The following is a 26,060-nucleotide window of genomic DNA, read 5'->3' as shown; positions in this document are numbered from 1 at the left end:
GAAATATTAATTTGCACACACAAAATCTCAAAGGACAATACATCTTCTAGCGAGATACTTTCCACATACACTGTGAGCAAATTGGTCTCAAAGAGGTGGAAAGGGCAGTCAGCCACAAAATGTTGAGAAACAGGAATGAGCCAATGTTCCAGAGAACTCTGAAAAAAAAAAACGCCAAGATTCTCCTCCCCTCTATGCCTCACTGCCAGGTAAAACTGACACAATTGAAGGAATTCAGAAGTCTGCAGCACTCTTGGTTTCCGAGTTCTCGTCTGGCTTAGCAGCATCCAAGTCTGTGCACTGTGCTCTCTAAACTTGGCAGCGCAGCACCACTCTTTAACCTGGTTAGACTCCACCTCTCCTCTGCGGTTTTGAACCACCAGGGAGAATTCACTGTGGCTGTCCTGTTCAGAAAGAAGAGGCTTTAGCTGATTGGGTACTCCAAAATCATTCTGTTTATTTAACTGGGAAAAATAGAAAACTACTTACATATGCAGATGAATTATACAAGAACAGAGATGATTTATACAAGCACAGAGATCAATGAATCACAGGACCGTGAACCCTTAACTAATTTATTTCCATGTTTTTATACAGAAAACCTAAATCTCTACACACTGATAAGAATTTATAACATCTTGAAATTGCCCAGCATGAGTGAGTGCTCATGGATGCAATACAAATAAAATTTAATACCAATAAGCAAGTATGCTTTCCTTCAAGCATTCTTCCTTAATACTGTAAACACATCACAAGTCATTTACAGAAAATAAGACAGCATTTATCAGACATATACATGCTAAAAAAAAAAAAAAAAACCACTCCTCAGACTAAACTACAAACAGCTTAAAATCTAGACTAGGAAACTTAGTAAATAGGTATTGAAAAGTAAAGCCAAAGATAATTCAAAAGACAAATTCCCTGCACACTACCTTTAACGTGTGCCATACGTGAATACGATGTCATCTAGAGATATGTGTGTGAATCAAGGACTTTGCTAAGGAATAGTGTGGCTATCTGGCTACATTAAATACCACTCCCAATAGGAAAAAAGTTTGTCGGGTAAAGTAATCATTTTTAAAACCAACAAAATTATATTCAAGTTTATCTCATAGCACTGATATTTATAATGTGATAAAATAGAATAAATGTCCAACAATTAGAGAATGATGAAGTATACTCTACATTGGAATATCTCGCATTCATCAAAAATATTTTCTAACAAAGTTCACACCAGGGGAAATCCCCAGGAAATGGAAAAAAAAATGTAGAAATCATCAGGATGCAACTATGTAGACAGAGAATGACTCCAACTTTGTGTGTGTGATCATTAACATCTGTGTCACAATGAATTTCGAAATTGGCTATTATAGTTTTGTTCTATGCTACTAGTTGCCCACATTTTTACAATGACAGATACATGTTATTTTAAAAAGAACTGCCCAGAAGGATCCCCATCTGCTCCGGGTAACCTCTGTGGGCTCTGGAGGCTAGAACACTAAAGTTCATTTCCCAGGAAAAAAAATGCCCCTGGAGACAAGTATCTGGAGCAAACCTCATTCTGCTCATTTGGATTCAAGGGCCTGTGATGTTCACGATAATTGTGAAACAGAGATTTTTCTTGGGCTACTGTTAGTGGCAAGCAGTGGAGACAGTGGTGTTTTCAGGGGTATTCCTGGTTCAGGTCAGGTACACAGGTGACAGGAGGCAAGGTGAGCACGTGAGGAGATGGTGCTAGGTCTACTGAGCAGATGCAGGCACGGGGACATTAGGTCTTGTACCCACACCTGAGAGCAGCCAGACACTGTCCAGAAAGCGCTGGGGGCCCAGACTATGGCCTGCCCTGCCGGCCCTTCCAGTGATTTTCTGAAACACAAATTCTCAATATTAAGTCCTTTTGTGTTTAAAATAGCTCCTGTGGTTCTCTTCACTACAAGTGAAGCTGACACATACAGACAAGATGTTGAATGACTTAGAAACAAAACCTTCATTTCTTCAATGAGTTCTGACCCACTATCCTACAGCTAAGCAAAAACCTTTCTAAGGATAAATTTTTTTAAACTGCCAACTTGACTTCTTATATATTTGTGAAGTGAAGTGGCTCAGTTGTGTCCGATTCTTTGTGACCCCATGGACGTAGCCTACCAGGCTCCTCCATCCATGGGATTCTCCAGGAAAGAATACTGGAGTGGGTTGCCATTTCCTTCTCCAGAGGATCTGCCCAACCCAGGGATCGAACCCAGGTGTCCCACATTGCAGGCAGACGCTTTACCATCTGAGTCACCAGGGAAGCCATATATTTGTGAATATCCAAGTAAATCAGGTCTATTCCAAACATAAATGAAAGGTCGTGAGGCCTATTCAGAAACCAGATTCTTTGAATAGTTTGTTGTGTGATAAAAAATTCTAAATTTTCAGACTAATCTCAGTAAGATACTCATCACATATCTAATAAAATAGGTCAGAAGAATGAGCCTAACAGTTAAACCTCTCATCCAAAATAAGCAGAGACTACAGTACATTGCTTTTTCTTAATAGCGTCTTCTCGGTTTAAACTTATATATTTCTTCTTCTTTCTTTACACAAACTAGTACAAAAAGGAGTTTGTTGAAATGTGAAACTGAGTTAAAAGATATTAAAAAGGCATTTTAACATAGACCCAAAGGGTAAATCAAGCAAATATCAAGCTACATTTTACTATTAATATGTGATTAATATCAAGAGAGTTCCAGAAAAACATCTATTTCTGCTTTATTGACTATGCCAAAGCCTTTGACTGTGTGGATCACAATAAACTGTGGAAAATTCTGAAAGAAATGGGAATACCAGACCACCTGACCTGCCTCTTGAGAAACCTGTATGCAGGTCAGGAAGCAACAGTTAGAACTGGAAATGAACAACAGACTGCTTCCAAATAGAAAAAGGAGTATGTCAAGGCTGTACATTGTCACCCTGCTTATTTAACTTATATGCAGAGTACATCTCGAGAAACTCGGATGGAAGAAGCACAGGCTGGATTCAAGATTGCAGGGAGAAATATCAGTAACCTCAGATATGCAGATGACACCACCATTATGGCAGAAAGTGAAGAGGAACTAAAAAGCCTCTTGATGAAAGTGAAAGTGGAGAGTGAAAAAGTTGGCTTAAAGCTCAACATTCAGAAAACGAAGATCATGGCATCCGGTCCCATCACTTCATGGGAAATAGATGGGAAAACAGTGGAAACAGTGTCAGACATTATCTTTTTAGGCTCCAAAATCACTGCAGATGGTGACTGCAGCCATGAAATTAAAAGACGCTTACTCCTTGGAAGGAAAGTTATGACCAACCTAGACAGCATATTCAAAAGCAGAGACATTACTTTCCCAACAAAGGTCCATCTAGTCAAGGCTATGGTTTTTCCAGTAGTCATGTATGGATTCAAGAGTTGGACTGTGAGAAAGCTGAGCACCAAAGAATTGATGCTTTTGAACTGTGGTGTTGGAGAAGACTCTTGAGAATCCCTTGGACTGCAAGGAGATCCAACCAGTCCATTCTAAAGGAGATCAGCCCTGGGTGTTCTTTGGAAGGAATGATGCTAAAGCTGAAACTCCAGTACTCTGGCCACCTCATGCGAAGCGATGACTCATTGGGAAAGACCCTGATGGTGGGAGGGATTGGGAGCAGGAGGAGAAGGGGACGACAGAGGATGAGATGGCTGGATGGCATCACCAACTGGATGGACGTGAGTTTGAGTGAACTCCAGGAGTTGGTGATGGACAGGGAGGACGGGTGTGCTACAATTCATGGGTTCGCAAAGAGTCAGACACGACTGAGCGACTGAACTGAACTGAACTGAATATGTTTCCATACTTCTCAACACATACAGTGCTCAGGTACCGTCTGCACTGAAAAATAGTCATTAATTTATTCAATTGATGTTCGCTGAGAATCTATTTCATAAATTCAGCAGTGAAAATGACGAGCACAGCTTAAAGCTCATTGGGTAAAAGGTTAGAGGTCTAACAGAATGGGATGATAAGGAATATATGACAAAGACCATTAATACAAAGTAGAAAAAGTAGGCTAAATAGATTAAAATAACGTTTGTTTATTTAGACTAAATAAATTAGGTCATGGACAAAATTAAATCAGGTCAAAGAAGAGAATATTACTAAGACTAGACAGTGCGCTTTCATTTCATATGAAGATAAAATTATCAATTGAATTGTGAGAGCAAATGACCACGGACAGCGTCCACTCCCATCCTTACCAGTCCATACGCTGTGATTTCTTTAGTATACCTCCGGGGCCAATGCACACTTACACATTGATAAAATACCCCTTTAAGGACACGGAAAAAGCTCCTAAGAGGGTTGCTGAAGAGGACAGAGACAAGGGTAACCAGGAGACAAGTTTGGAGAGGGACCTTAAGTACATATATTTCATGTTGTACGTTTTCGTGTTTAATCATATGAACATGTTATCAATTCAAAAAAATGGAAAAATAATACAGATTTTTATCAGAAAATTCAAGGGCAATACAAAATAGGAAGTGCTTGGAACTTTGGCATGAAGGTCACAGAGGACACGGTGGGGATGCTGTGGAAACAAAGTTCTGGCCCTTGGGTGCCAGCCCTCACTGGTGTGAAGGAGACACTAATGAGAGGCACTCACCTTCCTGTCACAGGCTGCAGGACTGCCAGCAGTGTTTTGCTTGAGGAAGCCAGCGGTTGTCGACCAGCGTGTGGGGTTTTTCCTTGAAGGCTCTTCAGAGAAGTTATTATCACTGACAGACGTGGAAAGGCCAATTAACGCTGGGTCACTGCTTCGTCGGACATGAAGAGGCATATCTGTAACACAGAAAAGCATTGTGTTTTTAAAAGACAACCTAACACCTGAAAACTGTGTGTGAGAATAAAGGTAGTTAAATCCCAAAGATTAAAGAGTAGAGTAACACTTTAAGGTGACAGTGGGTCAGATCCTAGGTAGAAATTCCATTCGTTTCTTTAAAAGACTTCACTGCGAAAGAACCAGGATGTCTACAGGATAAAAGAATACTTATCTACAGGATGACCTGCTCTAGAGTAAGACGGTCAGGTGCATCTGCATTTCACACCTGTTACCTGTGTGGCTCTAGGCAAGTGGCTTCACTGTCCTCTCCCTGGTCCCTACCTACACAAATAGCAATAAGACATCACTTCTCAGCTAAGGGTACTGCAAGGACTAAATGAGACAGACTGCTTAAAGCAGTTCCTGATACATGGTGTGCACTCAACAGAGAGTGACAAAAATAACCGTTACTGTTATTATCATCCCGACATCGGTTTGGCTTTTCTAGTAAAGAAATCTGTTGACTAAAATATTTCTTTTGTTCAACAAAGTATTAGCAAAAAGTACAAAGCACAAACATATTTCTTATCCTTCAGATAATGAAATCTTAAAAGTAGAACACAAATACGCAAGCGTGAAAACTCAGTCAGTCAGTCATGTGCGACTCTTAGCAATCCCATGGACTATAGCCCACCAGGCTCCTCTGTCCATGGAATTTTCCAGGCAAGAATACTGGAGTGGGTTGCCATGCCTTCTCCAGGGGATCTCTCCAACCCAAGGAGCGAACTCTTGTCTCTTGCATCTCCTGCACTGGCAGGCGGGTTCTTGACCCCTGTGCCACCTGGCCGTAAACTCAGGTAGTACCTGCCACATACTCGGGTACACGATTACATAAAAGGTGGTGTTTTATCAGCTGTATTCTGTTTGCAATTACTCTAACAAAAACCAATAACAAACTCAGGTCAGCCTTCGTATGGTAGCACTGGGTACATGCTAGCAGATGTGATCACTGTGACAACGGAAGAGAAACACTATGAAACCAGGTAGAAGAACAGAGGCACATGCCTCTGTAACACTGAGAGTCAGAACCAAAAGCCCCACACGTCAACTGAGTGGAGAGCGTGATCAAACTACAACAAAACTTTAGATTAAATTCATGCTTAGAGCAACTTGTTTACAAAACCTAGGATGCAGGATAAATATTTATTAAAAGCCGCAAATAAAACAGCTTTAGTGGAGAAGGAGTAAACTCATCATTTATTCTATGAGAAACAATTTTGGAATATTGATGCATCTGGTAAATGTGTGGCTATGGAGATCGTTGAGGATGTGGAACTAAGGAAAGATGATTTATACATGTTAACGGCTACATTTAAACCACTGTCAATTCAATAGTCTCAAATATGTTAAAGCAAATTAGAAACGATCAGAGAAAACATATGAATGATCAGAAAAGCATATGAATCATACTAAAATGTTGCATTTAACATTTGCTTCCACATCATGAGGATTTGATAACCAATAAAGAGTCTGAGTAACATAACCAGAGGAAAAAAATATGTTGAACATTTAATACTATTGGTATTTATCTTAATTTGCTAAGAGAAATGCATACAGGAAAATTACAGGAAAGAATAATTTCCAATTTTTAAGTGTATGTAAAAAACGTGTGACAGTCCTTATTGCTTACAATTTATACCAAAAAAAAAAAAAGAAAAGAAACAAAACAAAACAAAGAACTATACAGTCACTCTCAAAAACAAGTTCACAAAAATATACCTTTAAGGATCCAGGTGTGTTAATAATACTACGCTCTTACCATAAAAAAGTCCTCTCCCAATTAACAAAATTGTTCTCAGATTCAAAAATCAAAAATGTAAGCAGAAAAGCAACAGAATGGGGAGGAGGGAGAATAAAATACTTCTGAGAAATTACAATACTGCTCCTTAGATATGGGTTCTGTCGCCTCCAGTTAGTTACAGGGTTGCTGATTGCTTGGTTGTTAAGGAACTGTGTCTACTTAAAAAATGGTCCAGAAATAATGACTAAAAGCAGACAATGATAAAATTTAAAAGTACATGAAAGTACATTTCACCCCCAAATAAATTCAGGGACTATAAATTTCAATGAGTTTGATTGGACACAATAAAACAGCTTACTCAACTTGTTTCTGAAATTCTCCCCAAGAGAAATACACTGCAGACCCGATTCAGATTAGATAAATAATTGGGATCATCGTCTTCTGAAAAGTCATGATCGCTGTGTTAATCTGTTAGTCTGAAACAGACACAAATAATTAGCACTTTGTACCTCTCTGCATCTGTAACCCTCAAAATTCAAGATGCAGGGGAAGAAAGTGGATTCAAGGAGAGGTGGGGTTATAGCGGGACTGCAGACCTTTCAGTTGCCCCTTCTGGCGAGATGCCGGGGCACAGACACAAACCACATGGTGAAGGATGCCGCAGGAGATCAAACTCTTTTCGAAAAGTAAACACTGTGTTCTCAGCAAAGGAATGCCAAGTGACAGCATGATGATCTTGAAGTCAGGTTGTCTCGCAGTTGATGAACTGTAACAACAGTCATCAAAGAGCACACGGGCAGCAAACGTGAAGACACCAGAACAGATCGCATGTCCAGCTCATGCTGGCTGCGATTTAGACAGTGTCTCACGCTGAGAGTGACAATTTACATTTTTATTGGTTTATAATTTCTTCGTTTTATGGCTGTGTGAAAATTATGTCATTTTCATCCAGTTTATATTCACGCATGCACATATTAAATAACATTAAGAAGTCAATGACTTGAAAGAATCTGAATCTTTATTTTAAGCATTAATCCTAGTGGAGAAGGGGGCTTCCCTGGTGGCTTAGTGGTAAAGAATTCACCTGCAATGCAGGAGCTGCAGGTTCGATCCCTGGGACAGGAAGATCCCCTGGAGGAGGGAATGGCAACCCACTCCTGTCAGTATTCTGCCTGGAGAATCCCAGAGACAGAGGACCCTGGTGGGCTTCAGTCCATAGGGTTGCAGAGTTGGACACAACTCAAGTGACTTAGCACGTGTGCAGGCCCAGTGGAGAAACATGTGGCTCACTTCACAGACCAGTAAGTGGAGCCTGAGAGGTGACAGGAAGAGCATGGGGACATGCATCTGGCCAGAACTTGAGGCTCCTTGGTCAGCACTCCATCACCACCCAAATCATGAAATTGATTCTATTATTTGACCATTCACTGAAAAATAAACTCCACTTCTAGCTATTTGCAGATATAAATGTCAGTCTCAATTTTGTAAAGGGGAAGAATTCTGCAGTGTTTTCAAAGTAAAATTACACACACTGAGAAATCAAACACAGATTTTAATAGCATCATTAGATTTGGGAGAGTTGAAGAACTATTACATTAGCTATACATATAAACTGAAACAAGAGGAATCCCAATTTCAAAAATGTTAAAAGGAGATGAAAAAAAAAAAGAAGGAAAAAAATCAAAAATCTCTACTAGTTCAATAAAGGAAGTATGATGCATAAGATGACGAAGCATGCCCCAGGGCACAAAGATATTTATACCTCAACTTTGACCTCAGGACCCTTTCTCACTCTAAAAGTTACTGAAGAACCCAAAAAACTTTTGTTTATGTGGGTTATAGCTAGGCATATATATCACGCTAGAAGTGAAAATGAAAAGAAAGTTTTTTAATATTTATTCATTCATTTTTAAGTTAACAATAATAAACCTATTACATGTTAACATAAACAACAGAATTTTATGAAGATGATTTTACAAAACAAAGCATATGAAGCTGGAGAGGAGCACTCTTTCACATGTTGCTTAGCAGCAGACATCTGGATTCTCACTTCTGCTTCTTCATTAACCTGCTGCAATATGACCGAGTATACAGAGAAAAAAAGAACTCCACAAACAGCTGCAACCGGAAATAGAATTTTAATAATCTTCTCAGATGGACTTCCCTGGTGGTCCAGTGGCTAAGATGCCACACTCCCAATACAAGGGGCCCAGGTTTGATCCCTGGTCAGGGAACTAGATAGATAACACACACAGCAACTGAAAGCCCATGTCCCATAACTAGGTGGCTCAGCTGGTAAAGAATCTGCCTGCAATGTGGGAGACCTGAGTTCAATCACTGGGGTTGGGAAGATCCCCTGGAGAAGGGAAAGGCTACCCACTCCAGTATTCTGGCCTAGAGAACTAAGACTCAGTGCAGGCAAATAAATAAAATAAAAATTAATCTCCTCAGATAACTATATATCTCTGATACTACACCAAAACTTGACTCGAAGGTTAGCTGCAACATAGAATGCAAACTTCTTGTTCTCTTGTTACATCTTACCCTTCGAATGGATCTTCTACCCGTGAAAAATTTTGCAACAATTACTTGGAATATATTAGTAATTAGGTTAAACCAACTCTCCAAAGGTTGATATATTTCTTTACAGCAGAAAATCACATATGTGAATATCACTACCAATTCCATCAGAAAAAAATCATTAAGTATTGGGACATTATCATGCTCACAATGAGATGTAAGTTTTCCAAAATCTAATTCTACTAGAATTTAAAGCTTGAATGTTATCTTTGGCAATGAACACTATAAGTTGTTTTCCATGTAATGACAGGCTCAGTTCATCCATTTTCTAGAAACCCTGCCAGATAACTGAAGTCTGAAAAACACAGCTTTTCCATTCTTCTTTCAAATAAAAGCACTGCTCCATGAAAAATGGTTATCTTAGCTTACAACTCAAATCATCATATACAAGTTTTTCTGAATATGTGGTTTCCCCGGTGGCTCAGGGGAGCGAGTTCGCCTGCAATGCACTAGACCAGGGTTGGATCCCTGGGCCAGGAGGATCCTTTGGAGAAGGAAAGGGCAACCCACTCCAGTATTCTTGCTTGGGAAATCATTTGGATAGATGAGCTGTGTCTGGAGAGCTACAGTCCATGGGGTAACAAAAAGTTGGACACCACTGAGAGAGTAACACTGTCACTACTCTCAATATGTACAAGCACTTCATGCCTACCTCCTATGTTGTTACACAAAATATCAAATTGCATGTTCCACGGTCAGGGCTTTTTAAAAGTTATCATTTTGCTGCCTCATCAAGAATAGCAGATAAAATGGCTTTTTTCTCTAAACTGCAACTGTGCTAAGTGAGGAATACATTTGGGGCTACCATCATATTTTGTTCCAAGGCGCCTCATCTTACCCATTAGTGTCTGGGCACCTTTGGTTCAATAACAACTCAGTGAACAACAAAAAATATGTTTCTGGATCTCTATGAATAGAGTTTTGCCTAACAGTCTACCTGAGATGTTCTTAGTGATGCAAAGGACCCAAATCTCCATTAAAATAAGTAGATGTTCATTAAATGACACCATTAGATAAAAAATTAAATACAGATTAGGAGAAGCTATGACTTGGAGTATTATAGTATTGACCATGTACTTGAACATGAACTTCCAGATGTTCAAACTGGATTTAGAAAAGGCACAGGAACCAGAGATCAAATTGCCAACATCCGTTGGATCACTGAAAAAGCAAGAGAGTTCCAGAAAAACATCTACCTGCTTTATTGACTACGCCAAAGCCTTTTACTATGTGGATCAAAACAAACTGTGGAAAATTCTTCAAGAGAAGGGAATACCAGACCTCCTAAGAAATAAGTATGCAGGTCAGCAAGTAAGAGTTAAAACTGGACATGGAACAACAGACTGGTTCTAAATCAGGAAAGGAGTACATAAAGGCTGTATGTTGTCACCCTGCTTATTTAACTTATACACAGAGTACATCATGAGAAATGCTGGGCTGGAGGAAGCACAAGCCAGAATCAAGGTTGCCGGGAGAAATATCAATAACCTCAGATAAGCAGATGATGGCACCCTTATGGCAGAAAGCGAAGAAGAACTAAAGAGCCTCTTAATGAAAGTGAAAGAGGAGAGTGAAAAAGTTGGCTTAAAACTCAACATTCAGAAAACTAAGATTATGGCATCTAGTCCCATCACTACATAGCAAATAGATGGGGAAGCAATGGAAACAGTGACAGACTTTATTTTGGGGGGTTCCAAAATCACTGCAGATGGTGACTGCAGCCATGAAATTAAAAGACACTTGCTCCTTGGAAGAAAAGTTATGACCAATCTAGACAGCTTATTTAAAAGCAGAGATATTACGTTGCCAACAAAGGTCCATCTAGTCAAAGCTATGGTTTTTCCAGTAGTCATGTAAGGTTGTGAGAGTTAGACTATAAAGAAAGCTGAGCACTGAAGAATTGATGCTTTTGAACTATGGTGTTGAAGACTCTTGAGAGTCCCTTGGACTGCAAGGAGATCCAACCAGTCCATCCTAAAGGAGATCAGTCCTGAATATTAATTGAAAGGACTGATGCTGAAGCTGAAACTCCAATACTTTGGCTACCTCATGCAAAGAACTGACTCATTGGAAAAGACCCTAATGCTGGGAGATTGAAGGCAGGAGGAGAAGGGGATGACAGAGGATGAGATGGTTGGATGGCATCACCGACTCTATGGACATGAGTTTGAGTAAGCTCCAGGAGTTGGTGATGGACAGGGGAGCCTGGCATGCTATAGTCCACAGGGTCACAAAGAGTCAGACACGAATGAGCAGCTGAACTGAACTGAACTGACCAAGTACTTGGATGAAGAATTATAAAAAGCTATAATTTTTATGATTTTGGTTAACATTCACTTCAGCCTTCGCCTTTAGTTTTTGTATTCCTAGGGTGTTTCTGCTTTATTTTACAAAAACAGGCTCATACTGTACGTGCTGGTTTGTACCTTTTCCCTCCTAGTAGTCTAGGGACTACTAGATGAAGGACAGGGAAGCCTGGCTTGATACAGTCCCTGAGGTTGCAAGAGTCAGACACTACTTACCGACTGACCAACAACAGTTTATCAAGTAAGTTATATCAACTATAAGGCACAAATAAAATTGATTAGTCTGCCAAAAAAGAAAAAACAAGAACCACCACCTGCCTAGATGTATAATCCCAACATGTCAGTCCACCTCACTGGACCTCAGTGTCCCCATCTATAAAACCAGAGATTTAGCATTAAAACTAAAAACTGTATGATTCCATATAAGATCAATATTCCTATACTGATGATCATCCACCAAACCTCATCCTAAACAGAACTTACAACCATTTATGAAGAGGCACTAGAAAAAAGTATACAAGCATCTCAAAGTAGCAGCATTACCAGTTGCCTCAGAGAAGAATGAAAACCGCACAAGAGTTGTGCGTTAGAATGCAGAAGTAGCCACAACTGCCTTGAGGTCTTTGGATGACCTGAACATGATTCTAAGCAGAGAGACTACTCCAGATGTCTGGCCTTTTCAAAAAAATGAAGCACGAAACACAACTGCTTGATTCATTTGACAAGCTCCCCACCTCTCACTGTCCTGATAAAGCAAAATATTGGATAAAAGAACTCAATTTTGTCTTGGCCTCAGAGAAATAAAATACAAAAACAGCCTTTTTGCCTATGATTTGCTTCATGTTTCTAGGGCTCACAATTTTTCAGCATTACTAATAATCCAATGCAATTTGCATTCTTGCAAGCAATTAGAAATAATGGGAGCTTCTCATTTAAGGTAATTTGGTCATTATTATTATGATTCCTTACCATCCATTTTAGGAAAATCAATACTTTTCAAAACACAATAATAAAACTTTCTCTCCTAGTAATCTTCTGATTTATTTAATATATAGATTTTCAAAGTATGGCCTCTGAAATATTAACAAGAAAATTCAAAGATGAGGAGCTTCAATAATTAAGCTCCTGGATGAAGCACCCAGAGATGGGGACGATGTCACCAGGTCCCGGGTGGTGGTAGAGGCTGTTTGATGTGTGCCTTCCTTTGAAGAGGGGATAAACCTTCAAATTCTCTGTGGCACTAATGCACTGTAAATATTGATTTGCCTCTCTAGATAAAGGGCCTTTTAAATAAGTGAAAAAATGGAACATCTAATAATGAATTAGAGCAAATACTTATATACATTTTTAACAGTTATACATCATACCCCTACTCCTAATCAGTTTTCCCAATGTTTCTCTTCTTTTATTCTTCCAGTGATTTTTAAATCATTTAACCATCCAAGGCAACAAAGAAACCTTTTCCAAGAAGACAGACACCAGCCATCAAGGTATTTAATCAAATCTAAAAATAATACGCAGTTGACACACGTATTAGAACTTATGATGCAAGCAGCAAAATTATGCTTCATGCAAAATGAAAACCATCTCCACCATCTTTGGCAATTTTACATTTCTTAAAGACACATATCACAGTGAGGAGAGAAGTTATTAACACAAGCCATGGGGAGAAAAACATGACCTCAGAATTGCCACTTTTCATTATTAGAGTGCCCCTTTTTATAAAAGTATTTATCTGTATTTCACTTACTGAGATAAAATCCTTGGAAGAAATCTGAGGAAAGGCAAGATAGGAAATAAGCTTGAAAAAACAGCAGATGACTCAGAGAGAAGGACATAAAATGAATTTTATTACCCTGTTATCATACACACACACACACACACACACACACACAATTTACAAGCTATAAATAAAGAATACTATAGTTGGAAGGTGTCTGAGAAATAAATTGAAAGATCACATTTACAGATGAGTGCACTAAGTCCAGAAAGCGAGTGTAGGGCTAAGTCAAAGGTTACACTACCCCTCTGAGCCTAGCTGTCCCTGGAGTGCTTGTCAATGGACTCCCCATCCCGTGTCATTCGGATATGACCACACTGCTATCCAAGAAGAATTAAGATGTGTCAAAGCCACCACAGTATGCTTACGCTTCACTAGAAATAACAGGAGATTTCTTGGGAAGACTGAGTTTAAAACCCATTTCTATAGATAAGAGAATGAGTTCAAAGGTCCCACTGAATCTTAGATACATATGAGGAAGGGAGAGAGACTCAAGAGGGATATAAATATTCAGTGTTCTAATATCATGTGAATATTTACAAAGAAAAACCCAATAATTTCTCTGAGGCATATGAAATTGGAATCATTAGGATTCCCATTCTGAAAAAAAATAATACATCCACCCTCATCAGGAACCTCCCAAATATTCATATGACTACAAGTGAATGGAGAGAAGTGAATAAGATCAATGGGTTGTCTCAATGTTGTTAGGATCTAAAACTTCAGCGTTTCAAAATCTTAACAGTGAGGGAAATAGACAAGGGATCTCTAGATATTATTTCTTACAGCTGCATGTGATTCTCAGTTCTCTCAATTTTAAATATTAAATAAAAGCCCCCTTCAAAAAAACAGAAAGCCCCAGGTTAAGATGTCTTGAGGTCTAGGCCTCTAGCCACCAGGACTGAAGACATCTTTCTAACCCCGTCTTCTAGAACAGTCTCCTCACCTCTGCACACAGCCACATGCCTTGCTGACTGTCTACACCGATGGCTCCCCACAATGTGCTCCCAGCTCAGATGCCTCCATGTCTCCCCTCCTGGGCAGCCTCTGGCGTCCACCCACCCCGGTCCTCACTGCCCAGGGGCCCCCCGTGGCTGCTCCTCAAAGGGCACCAACTCCTCACACCCGTCTGATCCAGCAGCAGATTCAGAAAGAGGCAATTAAAGGGAAGTTTAAAGGAAGGACAAATATACAGCAGGATTGAGGAAAAGCTGCAGGGGGGACGTGGGGGGAATAAAGTACCCGAGAGAGAGGAGCTGAGAGCATGCACGGGGAGCCAGGAGCAGGCAGGAGCGACTCCTGAGCTACTCGCCTGAGAAAATGAACACAACGCAGGACAGGACAGGAAAAGGTGTATGCTGCGGCCGGGAGGATTTTGTGTTATCATGAGTGGTAATGCTTCCCCCCACAGATGAGTGCTGGGCCCTGCACACGCCCTCTATTTCCAGGGACAGTCGCCCAGCTGGTGGGGAGAGCTCAAGGGTCAAGTCCAGCTCTGTCTGTCCTCACTGCCTGATCCCAGGACCCAGAGTGGCCCCTAGAAGAGAAAATCCCTGATTCCTGCAAGAAATTTGTGCGGCTAAACTGTAGCGTTAAAGAAGTGATGGAGAAAGTGAACACCAAGGGGGAGCCCTGGATGAGCCAGCCAGGGTCGTTTAAGTCAGAAATTCTCCAACTTTAATGTGCATACAACACACCACGGGATCTTGTTAAGATGATGCCACAGATCTTGGGTCACGGAAGATGGAAGTCTGCATTTCTAGTGTAACCGTGACATCCAGGCTGCCGCTCCCGCCGGTGCACTTGAAGACTCCGCAGGGCTGTGTGTGTGCTCCGTCGCTCGGTCAGGTCCAACTCCTTGCAGTCCCATTGGCTATACCCAGGCTTCTGGGTTGATGGGATTTTCCAGGCAAGAATACCAGAGTGGGTTGCCATTTTCTTCTCCAGGGGATCTTCCCAACCTAGGGATTGAACCCTCATCTCTTGTATCTCCTGCATTGGCAAGGCGGATTCTTTACCCTATGCCACATGTTAAAACTTTCTTTAGCTGTGCTACAACATTTTGATGGGCTCTCATGAGCTCGTGTGTTCCTTGCCTCCAGCCCAGACCTCTGAATGCATGAATGCATCCTCTGCATATCACTCACAACACCTTTACTAAAGTACATGTCAGACGACACAACTCAGAGAGGTTGATCCGGTGGGGTCACAAGGCATCAGATTAAGCCCTGGCACCTCTCCACCCAATGCCGAGATCCAGTTGGAGTGCTCTGAAGTGACCAGAGGCCACAGACCCCTCCATCCATTCTTGCCCATTAGGAGCCTGGAGGGCACCTCCTTCTCTAAGGAGTCCCTAGGTTCTGAAAGCATAGTGAATCCACCTTGTGTTAATTTCACTGACTAGAACCAGTGCTCTCTTAACCCCTCTCCCTTGTTAATCTCAGAGGTTCCACCCTTAGATCCCAGCCCAGCAAATGTTTGCTAAAATGTGGTATGAATGAATGTGACTACCCATCTATCTCCATCCCTTCACACTGACTGTCTCAAGTATTATAAGGGCAACCTTTTTAGCAAAGAAAAAACAATTACAGAACTTAGATGGCCAGAGAAAACCAGAAAAAAAGGGGGGTGGGGGTGGGGGTGGTTTCTGCTAGGAGAAGCTCAAAGAATTAGGAACTGATATATTAGTGATAAACTCTCTCATCAAGAATCTCAGCAACATTCTACCAACTATTTATTATTAACTTTGTACTATTGTTCTTCACTCAGTGTTTGCTCTCCTCTGAGAACATTTGAGCCCGAGTAAATCTAAGTTCTTCATCTATAATTTTATATGTATATCTATCAAATCCCTTATATGACTTCCACTGTACCAATTTAGTTCAACCACCATGTAAATTAAAATTTGAAATTATCAGCTTCACCTGACAAGTTATTTGTCTTTCAGAATTGATGTTACCTATTGATGGTTTCAGAGATACTCTCTAAATGCACACTGCCCTTTCTCCTTTGACATTTGTCTTCTATTATTTTATTAAGGATTCAAGTAACTCAGTAACTGTCAAGTTAACTTTTGATTAGCATTATTCTCTCATTCCTTTATTATTTTAACCTTTATTTCATGATATTCTACAAAAGCGTAATGTTTTTCTCCTAACCAGGGACCAGCTTTTCACCTATTTCATGAGCCAACTTTCTATTCTTTCAGAATGTAATCCTTTCTATTATTTAAGGGAAGTACAACTTTCTGTTACATAAGGAAGGCCCTCTATGTAAGTAGACTTTATAATTATTTCACGAGCACAGTAACCATCATCAGCTACTTCACAATGGCAAGGAACTCCTTTTTTAAGTTTGTTTTTTTTTTAATGTGGACTATTTTTAAAATCTTTATTGAATTTGTTATAATTTTGCTTCTGTTTTATGTTTTTGTTTCTTGGCCAAAAGGCACATGGGATCTTAGCTGCCCAACAAGGGATCAAACCCACACCCCCTACATTGGAAGGCAAAATCTTAACCACTGGACCACGAGGGAATTTCTTAGCTGGAAGGGCCAGCTAAGAAGCAAAGCGCAAAACTTCCACCAGAGTCGCTACACATCATTATGGTCATATATAGATTCTTCATCTTGAACTTGAATGTTCATGATACTAAAAGCTATACAAGAAAGTATCAAAAGTCAATCATTCAATACAAATATCTGATAAGCACCTACTGTGTGCTAGGCACACTTCTAGTTGCTGCCAGTAAGTGATCCCTCAAGGACTATATACTCTGGTGATACAAATCACCAGAGAGATTCCTTGTCTGTTTCCCTTACTAGTGATGAGAAGGACAATGGATAAACAAATAAGAACAGATAATGTCACGAGGTGATCAGCGCTGCAAAGTGAAGCTGAGGAAGGAATCAGGGGCTGGGGAAGGTGGAGAAATGCTAGTTTATCTGGGGGAGTCTGAAGGCAGCACTAAGAAAGCATTCAAACAGCTCATTATCTACTTTCCTGTCTTGAGTGTTCCAGTTTCAAATTAATTCCTTGCCACGAGCCTTATACATCCTGGCTATTCATAAAGCCATTTGGCCCTGGTTGCTGCAAGGCGGCAATAAGACTGGATACTTCTGAAACATATGGCCTCATGTCTGTTTGTGTTACCTTCAAAGTGCAGAGATCTTTCAGAGCTAATCTAATCCATTCCTCCTTTTTCTTGAGGAAAGAATCATGTAAAAGTAAATACATCCTGATCATTTGTAATGAGCCAATTAAGTCTGTAATCACTAACACTCATTGAACATTTACTGTGGGGTCATGTGTGTGCTAAGAATCTTACTGCATTAATTGATAATCTCCTCAGAACAAGGCTAAATACAGGTTACATTATTACTCCCACTTACTAAGTAGGGAAACTGGTGAAGCTAACCTACCACTAACTGGTGGAGACAAATCCAAGCCAGTCAAGCCATGGAGAGCACACCCCTTTCCAGGAAGCATGGAGTCCTGCAACACCAAGAACTGAAAGATCAGGGCTCTGACTTCCCCGCCAACCTGGAGGAAGAGCAGTAAATGCTTGTGGGTTTGCTCAGGGATGCAGTAACACCACTGTCACTAAGCTAGTGGCTCCCCTCATGCTGGGACCTTTGCAATCCTTTCCACGGGTAAAAAGAAAGGTCATGAAAGAACTTCAGACTGAGACATTTCCCTTCAGCTAAGACTGGCAGACAAATGGGACTTTTAACTTCATCACAATTTATTTCATTCTTAGGGGATATGAGGGAAGAAACGGGCAGTGGCACACACTGAAGTGGGGTGACATCATGGAGTGTGTGTGTGTAAAACGAAATGCTTCATGCTTCATATCTATGTAGGGAACACTGAGCGGGATTAATAGGTTCAATCTATATATTCACACAGTATGTCACCACAACCTTGTGATGTAGGCTATATATTTGCCGAAAGACTCTTTTCAGTCAAATATGTAGTCTGTTTAGGACAATAATGCCTGAAATATACTAAGTACTCAACTAGGGCTAATTCTCTCATCTGCAGCCTTGCTATACCTGACCTTAATAAAAGGTCAGAAATGCAGGTCAGTACTAAGGTCTTCCCATCCCCACCGTGCTCTTGTTTGTAACTCTTTGAGTTACACCCATGGGTGCAAATAATCACTAGTCATTAAAAATGATCTGGGAGTATCCTGTAAAATGTGGGTTCCCGGGCCCCCACAAAGAAATCCTGAAACTTGGGTCTAGGGTCTAGGACAAAGTCCAGTCATTACTTTTACAAGCTCTCCAGGAAATTCTGTTTGCAGCGAAGATGGGGAATCACTGCTCTCTACTAGAGAGCACAACACATCTAACCTGGGAGATCTTGTTAAAAATACAGGTGCTGATTCAGTAGGTTCTGGGCAGGGCTGAGCGACTGCATTTCTAATAAGGCCCCAAATGGTGCCTTGGACTAGGAAGACCCCTATCTGTGCTGCCAGGCAGGTAGCCACTAGCCACAGTGTGCAAAACATATCATCGCAAGTTTTTATATATTAAACAATTCTGCCAGATATTGAATTTAGCTAAACAAAAATATAATTAAGTGATCAGTAATTATATACTCTCTGTTTTATTAAGTACTAATCACTAAGAAAGGATAAGATGTGAAACGGTCCTCCTGCATCTTTTTAATTTGAAAATGTTACAAAGAGAAAACAATCTTTCAACATGTTAGATAGAGGGCAAATAACTTGCATTTTCTAAAATCTCATTGGACTTTTTTATGTAATATTTCCATGTTTATATTTGCATATTTGGAGAATCATAATACATGACTCCCCAAAGAAACAAATATTTACAGAAGAATTTTTTTTATTAAATTGATATATTTGGAATGAACCTATGTGACAATTCAAATCCTACTGCAAATCTGTATACAACATAGAAAATTCCAATAGTAATGTGAGGTGAGGAGGAATCCTCTATTTACTATTTTAAGAAAACCAAACAACTGCTTGTCTGCTTTTTAATTGAGGCGATAAAGCACTTTAATATAGATAAAACATTTCTAATATTTAGGAAGCACTTTTCCAACTGTAAAGTCACGAACTTCACCCATAACTCTGACAGCCTGACAAGCAAGCAAACAGAATTCAACCCAAGAGTAGTTTCCTAGGCAACAAGCAGAGATACGACCAATGAAAAAAATGAAAAGGAGAAAAGCATTGCAGCATTTCCAGTGAGCTTGAGAAATACATTTTAATTGTCAAAATGCCACAAAGACAACAATATTGAAAATCATTTCACTGAAAACGATTCAAAGCAGAAAGCCATTTTCATTACAGCAAACGAGGTGTGGAAAAATAGAAAAATTAGGTTCCCTTCCTTTGCTCTGAATTAAGTAGGGCCGGTGATCAATCTTGGTTGATTTTACAAAATTTATCTACATTAGTACAGGTTTTTAATATGCCTCCTTAGTTTTCTCGACAAATGGGACCGTACATTAATTCAACGGACAAAAGAAGAGAGTCACCCAGAAAGAGGAGGTAGCACAGGATACAGGGTGCGTCTGAGCATCTTCTTTACAAAGACATGCTCATCATACCTGCTTAGGTCTTAATTCAAACAGCAAACCACACACTACACAAAACAGATTAAAAAGCACTAGGCTGTCCATATTCTCACCTGGCTTCTGTTTCTTCATCTGTAACAAGAAGGGCCTGGATTCCATCGCAAAACCCTTTCTGGCTCTAACAGCTTTTGATTTTTAGAAATAAAGTATAGAAGGGCTGTTTTTTCTAAAAACACTGAGAACAAACAAAGGCTAGATTCTAAGCCATTTTAAAACTTTTTCTTCACAGGATGTAAACTTTGACAGCTAACCTTTAGAAAATAATATTGGAAATGTTCTACTACACAGCTATTTAAATGTCTACGTCTTACATCAGCTTTTGTGATGGCATTTGCTCTTATATTTAGGTCAGGAACATTTACTTGGATTAACTAAAATGTGTTGGATGCTCATAATCTATATTTTCACACAATGTGTCACTACAAGCTTCTGAAATAGTCTATATTTTTACCAAGAGTCTTTTCAGCCAAATGTTTAGTCAATTTAGGAACTTGCGTTGAATCGATCAACTAATTCAGGCAAAACTACCAATTTAGTAGCTGCAGGCAAATGTCACTGAAATGTTTTTCTGATAATTCACCTTTCAACGATTGATGAATTAAGGGAATGAATAGCAAAATGATGCTTCCAAACAAGAATATGTTCACAGTTTTTCTTTTTCTCTCTTGTCTACCCAACAAAGTCAGATTAATATATTATAATTCATTCTCCAAAGCCAATCACCTACCCTTGAACTTCATTAGATCCCTTTAATTTCAGAATCAGGTGCTTCCCTGAAATCAACTTGGGTATCTGGGTGCACTGACATGCCTCCCTCTTTTTTTTATATATAAACACTTGTTCTCACATAAAATTATTACAATGAAAGAAATATAAGTTACAACAGAAAAAGTTAATAATTCAAAAGTTAAGACAATACACATTCTGTGAAATATCAGCACATACGTTGGTAAGTGGGGGCTTCCCTGGTAGCTAAGCTGGTAAAGGACCTCCCTGCAACGCAGGAGATCCTGGTTCAATTCCTGGGTTGGGAAGATCCCCGGGAGAAGAGATAGGCTACCCATTCCAGTATTCTTGGGCTTCCCTGGTGACTCAGATGGTAAAGAATCCTCCTGCAATGCAGGAGAACTCGGTTCGATTCCTGGGTGGGGAAAGTCCCCTGGGGAAGGGCATGGCAACCCACTCCAGTATTCTTCCCTGGAGAATCCCCATGAACAGAGGAGCCTAGCGGGCTACAGCTCATGGTGTCACAAAGAGTCGGACACAACTAAGTGACTAGACACAGCACAGCACAGCATGTTGGTAAGTATACCCTTATAAATTAATTTCAGTTCACTTATAATTGCCTTACTTTTTGCTTTTTATCTTACTATGTAGATTCTTCAACTGTCTACTCTTCAGAACACTGAACATCATTAAGCGTCCATAGAAATAAGCTCTTTAATACATGATACATATAAGATCAGCTGAAAGAAAAGTTAAGCGATTTGGCCATTAAAAGAAAAATGAGAAGAGTAAATCCTAAAAGAATCTCATGAGTAGACAGACTGAAATTATATGTATGTCTGCGAGGAGTCTGACAAAGCCCCAACTTGATTAGGAAGGAAATGTTAAAAGATTTCTTTCCCTTTCATGTGAGCTGCCAGGAAGCAAGCCCAAAGATTTGTAGATTTAACTACTATGTGATAGGTGGTATAGATATATAGATTATATACAAATAAAATTTTCTTTGTCTTGGTTTTCAACTTACATTTTCCTTTTTCACAACTCTCTATTTTTATTTTCTAATTATTGTTTTTAGTATTATTTTTAGAAATTCAACATAAATCCACATGTGCTAGATAATCACAGAACATATCTAACATTACTGAGTCTGTACAGTATCAACATTATACAAAGGGAGACAAGCTTTAAAGTATCAAAATTAACAGGATATATACAACCAATTTATGCTAACATATCTAGAACTTAATATGCTTTAAAAGTATATGTTGAAAAATAAAAAATAAAAAAAAAAGTATATGTTGAAGAAATCAGTTAATTGGCATTTATTTATTCCAAGCCACAATATTCCAATGAAGCATCACACATTTCACAACAGACCTGGGACTGAATACAGGTCTTCCTTTATGGGAAAAAAAAAAAAGGTAACAGCAAATCTTTGAATCTTCAAATTTGAAAAACTCTCATATGCTCTAAAGCAAATTATGGGGAAAAAATTTATCATGACCTAAGTGTAAGATCTTTACAAGGGATTAATCAGTGACTTGACAAGCCACAAACTTTTTGTGCTTGCATTTCTAAAAAGAGAAATTCCTATCAAAAAAAAAAAAAAAAACAATAGTATTCAGTATCTTTCAGAATTAATCATAAGATTCATTCAGAATAAACTGGCTATTAGAGAGCTGACTCCATGTCAAAACCCTACTGAATTAAAATATCAAAAATAAAAATCAACTATGTTTTTAGGATAACTAAGTCGCTGGAAAAGAGCAAGCAGGAAAAAGAACCCTACATTTGCTTCTCACCAGGATTAACTGGAGCAGGCTGACATGTACCACTAGGAGTGCATTATCAGCTATGCCATGCATATCCAAGAATGGATAATCATCACACAGGGTTCAAAAATACGGTATGAAAATAAATGCCAAGGATGACAGGAAAATAAACATTCATGGGAGAAGGAGATTATGCACATTTTTAGTACAAACATAGCCAAAAATCGGAACATTCTCTTTCCCTTCTTTCCCCGGAACCAGTGCAGTGTCCAAATGTTGCTAATCTATATATCGATCTACCTGAAACACTCTCTCTTCCTCCTCCACAGACTTGTCCAAAATTGCTCCAGGCCCCTCACAATTAGAACTATCTGCAGTAAATACCTATCATACTTGCCTTATCCCACTGTTTTTATTTTTTTTTTATTTTTTTTATTTTTAGGCAGATAAAGGCTTGTCTTTTATTGAATGAGTGATCTATGCAATTGCCGAGGCCACTATGTACAGAGAAGAGGGGGAGAACTTTATTTCTTGGTCTCTTCCTCCTTGGACAGTCTTGATGATTTCCTCCTTCTTGGCCTGGAGCCGCTTTTCACGGCGCTTGCGCGCTTCCTTGGTCTTAGACCTGCGGGCCTCAGCCTGGTCCGCCAGAAGCTTCTTGCGAGCCTTGTCTGCCTTCAGCTTGTGGATATGTTCCATGAGAATCCGCTTGTTTTTGAACACATTACCCTTCACCTTCAGGTACAGGCTGTGATACATGTGGTGGTCAATCTTCTTAGATTCACGGTATCGTCTGAGCAGCCGGCGCAGAATTCTCATCCTCCTCATCCACGTTACCTTCTCGGGCATTCGAGCATTGGCGGTACCCTTTCGCTTACCTATACCCATATGCCTGCCCTTCCGGCGAGCCAAGGTGTTTTTCCGGCATCGAGCCCGGGAATGGACAGTCACAGGCTTCCGGATGATCAGCCCATCTTTGATCAGCTTCCGGATCTGCTGGCGGGAGTTGGCATTGGCGATTTCATTGGTCTCATTGGGGTCCAACCAGACCTTCTTCTTGCCACAGCGAAGGACACTGGAGGCAAGCCTCTTCTGAAGCCTGAGCATATTCATGGCCGCGGCCGCAGCGGCGAAAGGAAAGAAGCTATCCCACTGTTTTTAATCAAAACCAAAATGTGTGACTTGTCTGTGCTTCCACAGGGGATGTCTAGAGTTGGTTCAAATCATCTTATGAGAAAAAAATAAACATTTAAGAAATTTTTGAGAGGTGGTCATTGAACAGAACTAAGATTCAAATTCAAATGATATAAACTTATAATTAAATAGGGGCTTCCCAGGCGGGGCTACTGGTAAAGAACCCACCTGCCAATGCAGGAGACCTAAGAGACATGGGTTTGATCCCTCAGTTGGGAATGATCCCCTGGAGAAGGACACGGCAACCCACTCCAGTATTCTTGCCTGGAGAATCCCATGGACAGAGGAGCCTGGTGGGCTACAGTCCATAGCACTGCAAAGAGTTGGACACGACTGAATGACTAAGTATGCGTGCATATGCAATCACAGAGGAATCCTCATCTAGCCCTGATGCTCCGACTTACCTGAGGTTAGCATCTATTCTGTATCATGATCATGTCAAAATTTTTATGAATTTGTTTTTGGCTTGTCCAAAGCTTGCATTTTCTTCCATAATCCTAATATTTAGAGACCAAAAAAAAAAAAAAAAATGCCCATAAGAGACTAGGTTTTAGAATCCTGCATAAAGTTGAAGACACCAAACTTCCAATCGCCTATCTGTATTTCCCAACTGAGAACAATTTGCAGTACCCTGTATTTGTTTTCCAGTAGAAGGATACTCCAATTGCCAACATCCTTCTTCTTTTAAACCTTTGCAGTAATTGTTGTTGATCCAGAGGGTCACAAAGAGTCAGACACAACTAAAGCAACTTAGCACCCACACGTGCATGCATAATTAAATTGATTATATTAAAAGACTCCAATATTTTGGGGCTTTCCTGGTGGCTCAGCTGGTAAAGATTCCATCTGCAATGTGGGAGACCTGGGTTGGATCCCTGGGGAAGGGAAAGGCTACCCACTCTAGTATTCTGGCCTGGAGAAATCCATGGACTGTATAGTCCATGGGGTTGCAAAGAGTCGGATAACGACTGAGTGACTTCCACTTTCACTTCAAAACACATCACTTTCCAAGTCCTTTACAACAAGTTGTTATTATGAACGCTTGTGGTACACTGATGCATCTGTATGATGGAAACACTGTATAGTAGTGCATTTCTCACCAATGCTGTGCTCAGAGACATGGCCCTGGGAACATAAAACTGGCCAGTGAGAATGTTTACACCAAGGAAATGGGCAAATGCCACAAGCCAGGTCTTCTTCGGTTTTCAAAGACACAGCTGTGAAAAGGTTACCAGCACACCAGTAGATCTGCAGAACCAGACAATCCTCTTCTCCTAGAATCAAGAAAAGCACAAGACACCACAGGACTGCACTGCGAGTCTGTGCGATCAGGAAAGGCCATGGGAGAAACTGTGACTTCGAGCAGAGTCCCGAGAGATAAGCCGAGGTGAGGCAGGTGAGCAGTGAGGACAGAGAAACAGCTTCACCACACTTGTGGGGAAGCAGGGAGCTTGGGGCCCTGAAAGCCTGAGACCCATCCATGAAACTCAAGCAAGGGAACCTGTTACAGGGTAAACAAGATAGACACAAGACAGTTCTTGCAAACTCTACCAAAACTTACTGATGCTCAGTTCAGTTCAGTTTAGTTGTGTCCGACTCACTGCCACCCCACGAACCGCAGCACACCAGGCCTCCCTGTCCATCACCAACTCCCAGACTCCACCCAAACCCATGTCCATTGAGTCAGTGATGCCATCCAACCATCTCATCCTCTGTTGCCCCCTTCTCCTCCTACCTTCAATCTTTCCCAGCATCAGGGTCTTTTCCAATGAGTCAGCTCTTCGCATCAGGTGGCCAAAGTACTGGGGTTTCAGCTTCAACATCAGTCTTTCCAATGAACACCCAGGATTGATCTCTTTTAGGATGGACTGGTTGGATCTCCTTGCAATCCAAGGGACTCGCAAGAGTCTTCTCCAACACCACGGTTCAAAAGCATCAATTGTTCGGCACTTAGCTTTCTTTATAGTCCAACCCTCACATCCATGCATGACCACTGGAAAAACCATAGCCATGACTAGATGGACTTTTGCTGACAAAGTAATATCTCTGCTTTTTAATATGCTGTCTAGGTTGGTCATAACTTTCCTTCCAAGGAGTAAGCATCTTTTAATTTCATGGCTGCAGTCACCATCTGCAGTGATTTTGGAGCCCAGAAAAACAAAGTCAGCCACTGTTTCCACTGTTTCTCCATCTGTTTACCATGAAGTGATGTTACTAATGGGAGAAGGCAATGGCAACCCACTCCAGTACTCTTGCCTGGAAAATCCCATGGATGGAGGAGCCTACAAGGGTCACTGGGGGTCAGACACGACTGAGCGACTTCACTTTCACTTTTTCACTTTCATGCATTGGAGAAGGCAATGGCAACCCACTCCAGTACTCTTGCCTGGAAAATCCCATGGACGAAGGAGCCTGGTAGGCTGCAGTCCATGGGGTTGCTAAGAGTTGGGCACGACTGAGCGACCTCACTTTCACTTT

At 40.4% G+C, this 26,060-nt stretch overlaps 1 protein-coding gene and 1 pseudogene across 10 annotated transcripts in view; both read right to left on the bottom strand.

Moving 5' to 3' along the window:
- The window catches only part of PARD3 (par-3 family cell polarity regulator), a 568,914-nt gene that overhangs the window by 313,586 nt on the left and 229,268 nt on the right, over nucleotides 1–26,060 (bottom strand). For all 10 annotated transcript variants that reach the window (XM_068987362.1, XM_068987365.1, XM_068987363.1 and 7 more), the window contains exon 4: nucleotides 4,657–4,832. In XM_068987362.1, coding sequence (XP_068843463.1) covers nucleotides 4,657–4,832 — 176 coding nt within the window. The remainder of the gene's footprint in view (nucleotides 1–4,656; nucleotides 4,833–26,060) is intronic.
- LOC138091495 (large ribosomal subunit protein eL19-like) lies at nucleotides 22,898–23,513 on the bottom strand (annotated as a pseudogene).

Source organism: Capricornis sumatraensis, chromosome 15, assembly GCF_032405125.1.
Source record: "Capricornis sumatraensis isolate serow.1 chromosome 15, serow.2, whole genome shotgun sequence".
Lineage (NCBI taxonomy): Eukaryota > Metazoa > Chordata > Mammalia > Artiodactyla > Bovidae > Capricornis > Capricornis sumatraensis.
Note: the sequence above shows the minus strand (reverse complement) of the source record. Positions and strands in the feature narration are given on the sequence as shown.